This window comes from Anser anser (assembly GCF_964211835.1).
Source record: "Anser anser genome assembly, chromosome: 15".
NCBI classification, from domain to species: Eukaryota; Metazoa; Chordata; class Aves; order Anseriformes; family Anatidae; genus Anser; species Anser anser.
This window is the reverse complement of record NC_139736.1, coordinates 8792673-8806944: the sequence shown is the minus strand read 5'-3', so window position 1 is coordinate 8806944 and position 14272 is coordinate 8792673. Positions and strand designations below refer to the sequence as shown.

The following is a 14272-nucleotide window of genomic DNA, read 5'->3' as shown; positions in this document are numbered from 1 at the left end:
TGAAGACAGAAAAGCTGTTTGAGAGGGTAATGTTAAATGAGATTCAGCTTTACATTTCTAGGAGTGGAGCTGAGATTAAAGCATGCCATCTGATAGATTTTGCCAGACATGTCCTTTGGTTTTATTTTATTTTTCTTCCCTGTTGTTGGATATCTTTCCAGCTATCAAACTTGGCATGACGCCTTTAAGAGGAAATGCTAAAAATTGCTTCTTTTTCATTTTTTTTTTGAGTATGACTTCTGAATAATTTCAAGAATTGCTTGTTTAATATGGATTCTGTCTTTAATTTGAATATGAGGTTCTCCTTTTGCTAGCTTAACTGCATACTCCCATTCTTGTAAATAAAGTTAAACTCTGAACAAGTCTGGTTTGTTTAATGGTAAAGTGGAACACTCTGTAAGAAATAAAGCTAAGAATGAAACTATTTACAAGATCAATACATTAAGTCATTAGAAGAGCCCTCATTATGAATGGTTCTCTAAATAATGTCGGCTCTGTACACAACATTAATCCAATGTGTCCTGTGTTCACAACTAAGGCTTAGAGGTGCTGCTGCTAGGAGGGAAGTGGGCAGAGTTCACCTGCTCTTTGGTTTTTGGAGTCACAGTGATCAGAGAAAAATTGTATGTCTGGCTTTTCCTGTATGAAGAAGAAAGAGAATTTTTATCCTTAATGTTTCAACATGTTCTTACTTGTCTGTCAATGCTGGGGAAACATGCTCAAGTTCCTTAGTTTTTTGTAGAGATAGCTATAGAAAAATAGTTCTCATTTTACCTGCAACTTCTCGTGGACCCTAATTTCTCAATGGTAAGTAGAATAAAATCAGAGAACAAAATTAGAACCATTTCCCATTTATATTGTTTCATGTTACTTGTTGGAAGAGTGATATAATCTAACTATTGTGCTAAAATGAACTTCCTTTCTTTCCATTTCATATGTATATGCATCTGTTTTGTAATTAGGTCTAAAATCCGTCTTGTCATGAACATATTACTGAAGCAGCAGAGACAAAAATAAGGAAGATTTCTTCCCTCAAACCACAGACTCATCATGTCTTATTATTACAATGAAGCTTTTGAAAATCCCGACTACCGCTTCTCAGAGACACTGGAAATTGATAGAAAGTGAGTTTATTTAATTCTGTTGTTGTGACTGTGCCATAAGAAATGCAATTATTTATGTGCAGGGGAAACTTTTTTCCAGAGTTTTGATTTGTGAAGTTCTTTTAATCCCTCCTTTTTGCTTGCATTCTCAGGCACAATTTTTTAAAGCTGTCATCAGGAAGGTGGCATTTGAGAGAAATGGCTTGCTTGCTTTTTACATGTTCATAATTTATCAGTTAAATTTATTTTAGGATTCATGGCATAGATATCATGGATATTTTTTAGTTCCAGTAATTTTCACAGTGTGTTATAATCTTGCATGTCCTCTCATTTTCCAAGCACTTACTCCTGTTTAGGCAGAATCCATGCTAATTTCCAGTGGAGAAAGTTTTAGTCTTTCTAATTCAGTTGACGACCAAACCCGAGTTATGACGTTGAAGTTCTAAATACAAAATACCTCTTAGTATCTGAGTTTGTACTCAGATTTAATGATAAGAGGTAACAATTTTTTAGGGATATCTATTGAAAGGTTTTATGGCACTCAGGTTTTTCCTTTTTATTGCTCACACAGCAGGAGATCTCAAAGGAATCTGTTATCTCACCAAAACCCCTATGATTCTTCACCATATGGTAGCTACAGAGAGCCCAATGGAAGAAGAGAGAATTACTCTCCAGCCATACCAATGGCCTCTGTGAGACATGACTCTGAATACAGAGAAAGTTTTCCAAGAGCTGATGTCCAAAGCAGAAGTCCATATGGAAAATTCTATGGTATGTAATTTCTCCTATCAAAAATTTATATGAACACTGAAACAAATTATGGCTCACTCTGTCCTGAGGGAGTCCTGTAGCTCCAGAAGGCTCAACTGTCTGCATATATTTGTACTTGGTGGCAGTGTTTTTGTTTCCTTTTTTTTTTTTTCCCTAGAAAGGAGTTCTGATAATATATTAACAAGTAACTATTGTAGTAACAGATTGGTAAATACTGGCTTTTATGGAGTGCATGATTCATTGAACAGTAGGATATACATAGTAAAGAGGGAGAATTTTTTTTAATAGGATATACTTCCATATTTGTAGTAGAACTGTATTTGGTCAAAAGGCCTGATATTGTGTGTGTGTAAATAATCCATAGCAGCACATGCCTTTCTGTATAATTCTGATTCCCTTCAACAGATAATCGTTCCTTTGAGCCTGAGCCAGAATGGGCATACAGCCCACCTTCTCCCTTCCATCCATTGGATGGCCCCTATGCTTCCAGTTTTTCCAATGTATCAGAAGGTAAGATACAAGGATTGTGGTGAATCAGAATACTGAACGTTAGTCTCACCCTCCATGAAATAATGAAAATTATAAAAGCCTTCTTGTTCGGGTATGAAGATTTTCACATAATGAAAGGAATCAGAACACACAAATTCTATTTTACTATCCTACATCACTGTAGCTGAATTTTTCAATATCTTTCTGAAAGTGATGATCTTTGTTCCTTGAGGAATGAAAGCTGTAATACCTACCCATTTTAACTCAAACTCATGGTAAGTGGGTCAACATAAAAAATAAAACAACCCCCAACTTATACAGTTATCTGAAAAGGTTAATTGGAGAAGGAAATAAGGGGAGGATAGGATGCATTTTTTGAGACTGTTTTTAGTGAATTTGTCTCTCTGTTGTCTAAAAGTAAATTCTGGACTATAACAGTAATTCGAGATTTATGTTCATTAAAATATAGGTGGACTGAAATAGTACAATCTGAGTTCCCTTTTAGCCTAGCATAGCAGTTTATTGTTCATTTTCTGGGTAGGAACTGTTCTTCCCATATCCTGTAATCTTATTGTTACAGTCAGTTTGGTTCCTGCCTGCTGCTTCTGGAATGTAACTAAGAGTTCTTTTCTGCAATTGTAACCTAGATGCATTGAAAGAACCATTTTTCTGTGCTCTCATAGTGAGAAATTTTTATTTTTTCCTCTTTTCATCATAGGAACATGGTCTTTAATTTGAGATTATTTGAGATAATTTGATCATAAAGAGATGATTTGGCAAAATCATGTTTGTATTAAGGTGTAACAAATTTTATTGGTATTTTATTGTCTTGCTCTGTAACTGACCATAGAGATAGGATATTTCCAAACATAGCTTTTTCCATAGCTTTTAATACCTGGTAGGAAGGAGAGTGTGCATTTCCAACATAATCAACTAGAGGTTAAATGTGTAGGTGCTGAAAGTTCAAGAAGTACCTCCACAAGGAGATACAATTGCTTTTCTTTTTCTGATTCGTTTTAGTAGCTACAAAGGAAGTTGGCTTAAAGTAAAAATGACAGTAACATCAGGACACCTTTAGACCCAAATAGTAAATCCGGTTGGGGGCCTGCAACGTGTGCATCAACTAGCAGACACTTCAGTCAGTTGGGGCCTTCCAAACTAGAGGGTTGAGCTCAAAAGGGGGGTGTAACGTTGAGCAGATTGGCCGTTAGCTTACTGGGGAGACAAAGTAAGGAAAGCTGTGGCTAAACTCATTGGCATCATAGCTGGAAGATAGATGCATTTAAGGAATAAAGTTTGAATAGTTGGATGAAAGAAGCTTGACATATGGAATACCTTGAGAACAGCTGCAATTTGGCCCCAGGGAAATGGAAGCTGATACATATATTCAGCATGATTGAATGTGATTCTGAAACAATCTCTCAGTCAGGAGAAGGATTTTGAAAGAGAGGAGGTGTCTCCTAGGAAGAAAACCTTCAATAATCAATGTGGACGTTTATGAATGGGTTAGATGAGACAGTTTTCCGTGACAGCTGAAGACTGGGCTCAATACCATTTTTTCCAGTGTGTACCTGAAAAATTGCATCAGGCGTGACCAGGGAACATGTGAGAGGGAGAGTGTACATTTGCATGTAGGTAGAGAGATTGAAGAGTATATTTTTAAGTTCTTTCTGTGAAAGTCAAATTGTCCTAAGACAATTTTGCCTAGGAGCATCCTGGCTTATTAGACAGTGTATGTTATTTAGCTAACTTTATTCAGAAGAGAAATAGAAGGCCATCTGAAGAGATCTTCATGACATTTTCCACCCCGTCTGAAACAGACCCAGTGTGCAAAGAAGGTAGGAGTTTAGAGAAGTGGTTTAATATTAAATAACATCTTGCACAAGGAAGGTTTAGTTGGCACTGTTCTTGGTTTATCATCAGAATTGCGTGAACAGTCTTTCTGTGGTTATGAGAGCAACTTGTTTTTTTGTTAATGCTAATACTTCAACTTTTATACTCCAGTAGCACACTAAAGTCCCATGATAAATGAAGCACAGTGCAGTGTGATTTTTTTTTGGCTAAAGTTTAGTTTTTCTTTTTACAATTTATTAGGATATGTTTGACCAGCTAATGAATTGTCTTCAGTCACTGTATGTATGGAATTAGCATCAAATTCCAGCCATGTGAAAACAAGCTGATTGCCAAGTAATACCTTACTATCTATTTCATACAAACATCAACTAAGATTATAGAATAAATAACACAAAAGTCTAGCTTTCAAATCATTACGTAGTGTCTTAGAAATGTAACTATCAAATGATGATCAGCAATAGACCAGAACCTTGGAGTTTGTTAGTATCGTGTCCTCCTTTATATTACAGCTCCTTGTATTAACATTAAACAAACAGTAGATGAGTAACACTTATTTTTTAACATTCAGTATTGTGCTATTTCCATACATCTGTATTAGGGTACTGGTAAGGATATTCTGAGCAGTATCATTAAGTCTCAGAACCTGCCACATGTTAGTGGCAGTGAAAGTGGGGAATGTTATTATATCAATTTCAGATTTTTAATAAAAACTACTGTTTTATCATCCCAAAATTTGGATTTTTCATGTTTTTTGTGCAGAAGAAAAGTTAGTTGAAAATCTTGCAAGTATGTCCACCCGTGAAAGGATTAAAGCAATCCAGAAAATGCCAGAGACCATGAAAAAAAAGAGAGAAATCAGGTAAAAATAGAAGTTTATCTGTTTAGCTTTACAAGCAGTATAATGTTGACATCTAGTTATCAAGCATAGGTTGCCATCCGCTCAGCTTGAGTTTGTCACTTTGAGTATGAAAGAACTGAAAGTACTTTTTTGTTCACTTTTTAAAAGTTAACATCTTGCAAGGAAAAATAATTTAAAGATGTTTCAACGTCCTTTCTGTACGTGAGAAGAATCTCTTATGTAATATAAAATGAAACAGCAAGGCAATGCCTTTCAGCATGCAGGAAGACTTGTGATTATTATTCAAAGGGAACTTGGATGTTGGCCATTGCAAACGAAGAACAGACCACATGATCTCAGCCATCATTTTGTCTAGTTACATATATTTATTTAATATATGTGAATATATATATATATATTTTCCATCAATGAGTTAGTGGAGGGGCTAGGATATGCTGTCATAACTCAGCTTGTAATGGACAAGAGCTATGGTGTCAGCTGATGCAAAAACAACCATTAGAACTGTCTCCACATTCATGAGCACATGTGTTTGCAGCAGCTTCTTTGGCTTCTTGTTTTAATTACAACCTGTACTATAATGCTTGTCACCCTCTGCCCTGCTCTTCCTCAGGAATAATGTTCTGAAAGAAATAACAGAAAAATCAGGGAGACGTGGTACTCAACTTGACTGCTGTACACAGTGTCTGCGCAGAACAGAAGTGGTAAGTGTCAGACACTTCCGTGAGTCACAATCAAGTAAACCACTACAGCTGCAGTGTTATTACTGTCTCCAGAAGTATTTCGCAGCTTGCTTTCTTACTTACCAAAGAACCAATTCATTGCTGCAGTGTTCATTAGTAATGACTTGCATTATAGTAGCCATTAGGAACACCAGTTCAGCATCTTACAGCGCATGTAGTGGGGGAAATATGTTCTTATCATCAAAATGGAGCTGTAAAAATGTGAGTCTGTATTATGTGAATTTGAGCCCTGTGTAAGACTGCTTGCTGAGGTTCATCTCTCTCATATCTTTTGTACTTTAGTCATTTCGACGATTTAGAAACAGCTTGTCAGAACATTTTCACCAACTGTGGTTATGGCACAAGACTCTGAAGATCATTGGTGGCGAGTTTGGAACAAGTGTTCTTTCGTATTTTATTTTCTTGAAGTGGCTGCTAAGTTTCAACATCTTCTCATTCCTCATAAACTTCAGTTTCATCACAGTGCCTCAGTTTATTGCAGCAGAACCAAATAACCTTTCATTCACGGGTCTGGAGCTGCTCACTGGAGCTGTAAGTATGTAACAATGGATTTATGTTATTACTCTGCAACAGATCTGGATTTATGTTATTACTCTGCAACAGATCTACTTTAAAAATCATGACAAAGTAAAAAAGCAATTATTTCTTCTTAAGAGATTGAGTTAGATGTTTATATGACTAGAAATGATAGTTAGTATGTATTTGAAATAAAAAGAAACTACAACAAACATTAACCCAGGGTGGAACTCATTCTGAGGAATGTGTCTTACTGCAAATGATTGCTGTGTTCAGCAATATATCAAGATTTTTTCATTGTTCTTCTAGAAAGGAGTGGAAGTCAGGCCTTCTGGAGGCGGATACAATAGTCTTTAGCAGAACGTTTTTCCCATGCTGATTTTCCTTTAAAAATACAGTGCAGATTTCAGTATATGTTTCTGTGAGTTTTGCTTATTTCTAAAGCTTTATTCTTCCAAGGAGGGCACAGATCTTTGTGTGGCAACCCACCAACTTTAGTGTGCCCTGTAGACAGGAGGATCTTTTCACTATGCGGAGATCTTTATATTCAGGGAATAAAATCCCAGGATATTTATAAACAAAAATTTTGCACTGCTCTAAGTTTAGTAGTATTCATCAGCTACTTGATCTGAGAAGACTTACTCTTTTTTCTGTCTTTGACAGTTGTAAAAATTGTGTCAATTTTATTGTTGTTGAAGGATTTCTCTGGTTAATAAACATCATTCTGCTCTTGCTAATGCTCTTTTTCAAAGGAAAGGTGTCCACCCTTTCTTTCTAAAATTGGGTTTTAAAGTGCTGTATTTTATAGTAACATTGTTTAATTTTGCAAAGTACAGTCACCATTGCAGGAGGTCAGCTGTGATGTAATAACTCACGTATTGAATGTCACATGCTTCCTCCTTGGTTCCTTTGCAGTTGTTACAATTTGGCAGTTCAGAACACTGCTCCGAAGAAATAAATGATTAATGCTTTCCCTCTTCAGGAATTTTCAGAGAAGAGCAAGTCCTGAAAGCATATTGAATGCTCACAATCATCCCAAATGATGCAAGTCATTTATATACCTCTAAAAGTTCTCAAAAATATGGAAGTTTATAGCTGATATAATGAAAACAGGGTTCAATTTTCACAAATTTAATCACACCTGATTTTACAGCTGGGAATGGGACAGCTCCCACATCTGAATTGTGCTTCAGGTGATGGTACTTCTCTCTACATGCAGGTACTAGCAAATATTCTGAATGATGTCCATATATTTTCAGGGTTATTTTCAACAAACAGTACTCTACTATGGCTTTTACACCAATGCTACAATCAGTAAAACGGAGAATGGTGCATCTTACAACATGCAGCTGGCCTATATTTTTACTGTTGGAATATATTTTGTCATCTGTTTGCTTATCTTGTTGTTCAGGTAAACTAATCATATATTCTTATTTCATTTATATTAGCCAAAAAAATATGTAAATGTCTGGCAGTGATAATTACCTGAGTGTGTTTCTGTAAGTCCTTATTTCCAGGTCTCAGGTTTAAGCAGAAGATTCTGCTCAAAAGACAGTCTCATACACCAAACTTTTATTAGGCGAAGGAAGAATAACTGCAGAATAGTGAGGGCCATGCAGGTGAATCCCAGCTCAAAGCAATTTACAGCATGATCTCCCTTTTGTAATCTGTTGCTGCTGATAACATATGGTATTGACATGGCCTTCTAATAGCAATGAAGTAAAGATTGTCAGCAACAACTGGGAGAAAGAAGTGTGAGAGTTTTCTCTTACGTTAAGATCTATTTTCCGTGCCTTCTTATGTGAGATGCTCTGACATAGGTCCGCTAGCCAAGGGAAGGGATGGAAGAACTGAAAAATTCACACACACACACACACACACACACACCCCCTTTTACTGTTGCGAAAACTTGATCTATTTCCCCATTATGCATCTCAATTTTGTTGTTGTTGTTGCAGCATGGCAAAATCCTTCTGCAGGAACTTCATTAACCCTCAAACATACTCTGGAAATGCTAGCAAACTTCTCTGCACTTGGGACTTCAATGTAACTAATGAAAAAGCTGTTAAGCTGAAACAAAAGAATCTCAGCACACAAGTAAAGGTACAAAATCCAGGAGATGCAAAAAGGTGCAAAGATGCATAACTAGCATGCTTGGGTCACTCTGCCAGAATGTATGCACAAATAAGTCTCCAGAACAGTGACTCAGGCATGCTAGTCGTGTTTCTAATAAACTTAAGTTTTCCTGGCTGTTAAGTTTCATTTGATTAGAACTTCTGGAGTTGTCATAGCTACTTGTTTTTCTTTTCTCTTTGAGCTACATATAAATATTTATATCCTTTTGTTCTACTGAATGAATGCTTTTGTTCTACTGAATGCATCTCTATGACTATTAAATATATACTAGAATATTGCTTTTTTTTTCTTTTCCTTTTTGCAGTTTAAATATTTTGTCGACAAAAAGCAGACTTATGATATTAAATGTTAAATTAGCATAACTGTTGAGAGAAACAACTTTTAGGACAGGAACACAAAATTGGCCATTTAATTTTCCCAGGATATTACTGCGCTGATCTTCTAGAGAAACAAATCTTTTATTCAGTCTCTCAAGTAGTTACTTGAAACAGGTTTTCCTTTATGCTGCTGACTAAGCAATTCTTCATTAACATTTGTTTCCGTGCAGGAAGGCCTCACTGATGTAAACAAGGAAGTTCAAAATTTTTCTGTAACAGAGAGACTTGTTCATATTCTTCTTCATCTTGGTGCCTGGGCTGCTTCCCTGGGAATAGCAGTGGCTGCTTGTTCCGGTGTTTACTTCCTCTCCATTAATAATCTAGAGGTAAGGACAGACTTTGCAGCCTGTTTTTGGAGACGTATTTTTCCACATGGGTGTCTTTCTTACACAAAATGCAAGCTGTGGTCTGTTCGCTACTAGGGACAGTAGGAAAGCATGGGTGTTGTTTCTGCCAATACACACACACGTTCTGCTGTACCTAAAAAGCTGGTTTGCAAAGACTCACACTACTGGGGATTACGGCAAGACTGTAGGACCTGAGGGATCTGAGCAAATCTCCCACTTCATCCCAGCAGTTGCATGCCTGGACCCGCGTCCAGCTTAGAGAGAGTGCAGCTGGTGGCCTTGAAAGAAAGTGCAAGAAGAAGCCTCATCAAGGACTGCCTCTCCTTTGCCCTGGAACAACTTTTAAGCTGGGGCTTCCATCTGTGGTCCCATGTAACACAGTGGAAAGGGAGGGTCATTGTGCTGCTGGATATGGACCAGTAAAACATGGTAGCCTCTAATCAGAGAACATTCAGAGATGCGTGTCAGGTGTGTGGGCACAACTTGTGGCAGCATTTCAGCAAAGGTTCTAAGTTTGGGGTTGGTTCTCTTTGTTTTTCTTCTCTCAAAGCTGTTTAAGGAAGGGCATGAAAATGACCTGGAGAGCCAAGCTGCCATGTTGGTGCTACCAATTGTTGCATCTCTCCTCAATGTGCTCATCCCATTCTTCTACTCATGGCTTGGACACCTGGAGAAATTTCAGAATCCCAGAAATAGGACATATGTCACTATTGCCAGGTATTTTTTGCTCCCTGCTCTTAGTGTTTTTTTGCCTGAAGTTGGCTGACTCATCTTTTTACTGCAAGCTATGTCTGGATGGTGTGGTGGGCAGTAGGGAGGTATGGAGCACATGAATTCATCTTCTCCAAAGGTTTCTGTTTGCCTTCTGTGAGTCTTCCGGAGTGTTCTCTGCCTGAGGACAGGGTACCCCTCCCAGTTAGGAACACTGTGACTCTGGGCTTGGCTTTGTTTGTAGCTCCCACAGATACCTAGTGGGCTGCGGACCTCCTGGGGAAAGGAAGGGAAGTGGAGCGAGGAGTGAGCAGGTCTAACTTTGCTACGGGTGCCTGGAATTAACACTACATTACCACCAGTGCCCCTCAGGCCTTCCTCTCTTGTGGAGCACACACACCCATGTCCAGTAGCATGTTTAGGCCTGTGTCAAGGTCGTCACACCTGGCTTCACTTCTGCCAGGACAATAGAGTAACATGGCACCAGAGCTCCTGTTAGTCCTGGCACTGTGCAGCGCTATTGTTGGTGTGTAAGAAGGTAGTAACATGACCAATGGCCATCCTACCATTGTTCCTTCCCGTGAGCTTACACAGCAGTTGTCAGTGCAGTTACTGGTACTTTTTCTTTGTAGAAACATCATCCTGAAAATATCGATTATTGGAATACTGTGCTACTACTGGCTTGACATTGTGGCGGAATCGAAGTCCCAGGTAAAATTTCAAAAGTATGCATCTTTGACCCATGATAACTCATTAGGAACCACTTTGGTAATAGGCCTGCTTCAGCAAAGAGAAGTACATGGAGTCCTTTGGACAGCTGAATTTCCCACCCCAGCATTTCTTTATTAGAATCTCTAGAGAAATGAACTGTATGAGAATGAGTCACCCGATTTGAGTCTCAGCTGGTTTGCAGCATTCTTCAATGAGAGGTCAACTGTGACTAGTTAGGGTGCCAGCAAGTCTTTGATCCATAGCCCAGATTTCAGATGCCCAAGCATTTGCATTTGGGAATGTTAGAATCATGTAATTTTTTACTTCAGATATGTTTATTTATTTATTTATTTCTACCTCTTAAAGTGCTGGGAAACACTGATTGGCCAAGATATCTATCGTCTTATTCTGGTTGACTTCATATTTTGTTTGCTTGGCTCTTTCTTTGGAGAATTTTTACGAAGGTGAGTACAATGTTTCTAATCTTGTTTTTATTCATTAGCCAAAGACATAGTTCTTTTGGTTGGTTGCTTGCATGCTTTTTCCCCTCCAGTGTGAGAAAAGGAGAGGTCCAACAGGATTATGTCTGGGATACAACTGAAGCTTTCTCAGTTCTCTCTACCAGGCATGGTAGCTGGGTATGTGCCTTGGGTATATCCCAGCTCCTTCTTAGGAGAGGTCACAGTGTGTACTGTTCTACTCTCCCAGTGTGTCCTTGTTCTCTTTGGAGATGGAAACACAGGCAGGGAGGAGTCACACTGTACTCCAGTAGGTCTCCTTAACAGGTGCCAAATGACCAGGTGTCTCAAGCAGAAAACCCTGCTTTTCTGCATGCACACAGATGCATTGCTGGCTTTTCTTGGTATGTCCCTCTGTAAATGTTTTTTCTTTTAGTTATCACACTCTACAGAGTGCATGCAAGTTTAAAATCTCATTTTAATCAGTCTTATTAAGGATGTAATATGACTCCCAAGTGTAGAGGTCTGTAGTGTGGTATGTGAGAGAGTATTTTTAACTGAAAGTAAGCTCAGCTAAACATGTAAAAAAAAAATTCATTTAATTCTGTAATCTGTTGCATGTCCCTTCCTACTGCTAAACATTATTTACGACTACAGCAATAGAGTACTAAATGCTTGCCACCTCTATAGAACATTTAGGGATCCTGGCTATATATAGGAGATCCTTATGATTGTTTGCCCTTCGCACGTGATGAGAACAAGATTGGTTTACAAGTTAGGACTTTGGCTTTTGTGTCGAATCAACACAAAGCAATGTTGAGAAGCCCTTGAAGACTTTCCCTTCACAGCTCTTGTCAGTGTACTTTAATCCTCCGGTGTTATCATTCTGTTTAGACAGAAAACCACCTCCCCACAAAAAGGCACAGTACTAAAACCGCGTCATCAGCCATTATGAATGTTCCCCACTGAGCTGTGTGAAAGCATCAGACTTACAGCCATAAAAGGTTAAAAGTACAAGTACATTTGATTACTTGCATGTCTTCAGAGTAACTGGAACTCAGCCCTGAAACGCTGATGATGCAGCTGATCAGGTGGTACCCAGACCTTTACTCAAGGCAAGGTGGGACAGTAACCAAAATCCTCCCTGTTCTTGCTACAGAAAGCAGAAACTGAATCTTCCCAGCTCAGGAAAAAAATAAGTGATAAAATGAGATTACTGGTCCTCAGGAGGAATCCTTGGGGTACTTGCTTACCTGTGTGTCTCAGTTACCTGCCACCTTGGTTAGTTTAAAGTAGAATATGCTTTAGGATATGTTGCAAATGTCAGGTTAGAAGATTCATTTTTTTTATTAAAGCTGAGAATTTTCAGGAGGCGGGAACTGGAAAGCTGTTAGGTTTTTGTAATGAGGTAAACTGTCATTTCAACTGTTAAATCATAAGCGTAAGCATACTTTTCTGATATAGTTATAAATCCTTTTTTTTCTTTTGGTCTTTTTTTTGTCTTGCATTAAAAATATTCTAAGTCTTTCTTACTCCTGCTGTGTGTTATGGGAATTCGCTTTTGCCAGATTCTTCTGTTTCATTTTGATGTGCTGTCTAATCAACAAGCTGTGGCTGCTTTGTGTGTCGTGGTTAATGGAACCCCTGAATAACCTGTCAGTGATGCATTCAGGAGGTCATTTGCAGAGGTTTTTACCATTTAACAAATGCTATTTTTTTTTCCAGAATTATTGGAACTACAGTCTGTGTAAGCCTGGGAGTGCCAGAATTTGATATTGCACGAAATGTTTTAGATTTGATCTATGCACAGACTTTGACCTGGTAAGTGGTAAGTTTACAGCTAAAACTTTGTTTGCATGTAGGAATACCATGGAACATCCCTATTCAAACATTTATGGGTGCTTTGCATCATGAAAGAAAGTGTAGGATAAGTGAGAGATGATATATATTGAGTACTTTTGTAAGGATTGTGACTCATCAGTTCTGTGACTGAAATTATTACTCGCATAATTACAGTAATTTAGATTGTGGTCCCTGGTCTGGGAAAAAACTGTAAAAGGAATATCCAAAAGTTTTGTTTTAATCCCCACTGGAATAGTGTTCCTGTTGAAATAATCTCAGTGTTAAATACCAGAAAAGCTGCCTTATTTCCTCCTTATTTCTGAGAATGAGTGCAGTACTCCAATTATGAGTTTTGCAGATGTGTACACAGATGTGTACATTTAAAGTTGCATGTTTTTAAAGGCTAACTTACTGTTACAGGATCACTATTAATATAATTACACATTTGCAAATAGCCAAACACTAACTGTATATGAAGATAGTCTGATGCTTTCTATTTTTGGTGCACTGAGCACTGTGTAGTGTATAGTGAAGATGTAATTTTTTCTTATAAATCTTTTCTGTTAGGATTGGTATTCTCTTCTCACCTCTGCTGCCTGGTATCCAGATGATATCATTTTTTATAGTATTTTACACGAAAAAGGTAACAAGCTTTACATGTGTTCATCATACAGTACCATGCCATTTACACTGCTTGAAATACGGGCAGGATTTATTGGGTCAAAGTGCTGGGTTTGTCTGGACGCTCTGGTTTTGTGCCCAGGGGAGCAGTTTGGTTGGTTTTGTTGTTGTTGCTTTGTTATTGTTTTGTTGTTGTTGGTTGGCTGGTTAAAGAAACAACATTTGGATGCACACCTTTGAATTGCAAACCTGTAAAACTTGAGAGGGGAGAAGTGTGAAAGCATAGGAATTAGAAAGGAGAAAGAATAAAGGACTAAAATTAAAGCCTAGAGAACTAATGGTATGTGCATTTCATATGCATAATGCATATGAACTGTACGTTAACTAAGTGCATGTGCCAATATAGACAGTCATGCTATTGCTGTGATTTTGGATTCTCTTTCTGTTCCCCAGCAACCTGTTTACTCCCCCCGAGTTATCTAGGTCTAAGTGGGGTGATTCAGCTAAATATCATGGTGGAAATTCTTCTTTTCAGAGTTCTTTGTCTCAGCAGTGTGATTAGACAACAGATTCCTTGTTAGGTGACTGAACAGTTTGTAGCGTTGAATGCAGAATAACAAAGCTAGAAGCACCAATTCAAACTTCCCTGTATCATATCACAGAACCACTTGGTTTGGAAGGGACCTTAAAGCCCATCCAGTTCAACCCCCCTGCCACCCACTAGACCAGGCTGCCCA

General features: G+C 38.1%; 1 protein-coding gene across 8 annotated transcripts in view; it reads left to right on the top strand.

Moving 5' to 3' along the window:
• The window catches only part of TMC5 (transmembrane channel like 5), a 33870-nt gene that overhangs the window by 13035 nt on the left and 6563 nt on the right, over window positions 1–14272 (top strand). For 6 of the 8 annotated variants that reach the window (XM_083800441.1, XM_083800440.1, XM_083800439.1 and 3 more), the window contains 14 exons: window positions 963–1124; window positions 1675–1874; window positions 2280–2384; window positions 4977–5076; window positions 5687–5777; window positions 6099–6347; window positions 7592–7743; window positions 8291–8435; window positions 9016–9171; window positions 9743–9909; window positions 10536–10614; window positions 10981–11078; window positions 12798–12893; window positions 13482–13557. In XM_083800441.1, coding sequence (XP_083656567.1) covers window positions 1051–1124; window positions 1675–1874; window positions 2280–2384; window positions 4977–5076; window positions 5687–5777; window positions 6099–6347; window positions 7592–7743; window positions 8291–8435; window positions 9016–9171; window positions 9743–9909; window positions 10536–10614; window positions 10981–11078; window positions 12798–12893; window positions 13482–13557 — 1788 coding nt within the window. In that variant the 5' untranslated portion in view covers window positions 963–1050. Of the gene's footprint in view, window positions 1–289; window positions 808–962; window positions 1125–1674; window positions 1875–2279; window positions 2385–4976; window positions 5077–5686; window positions 5778–6098; window positions 6348–7591; window positions 7744–8290; window positions 8436–9015; window positions 9172–9742; window positions 9910–10535; window positions 10615–10980; window positions 11079–12797; window positions 12894–13481; window positions 13558–14272 lie in introns of those variants that run through there. The other 2 variants (XM_083800442.1, XM_083800444.1) reach the window with 2 other exon arrangements.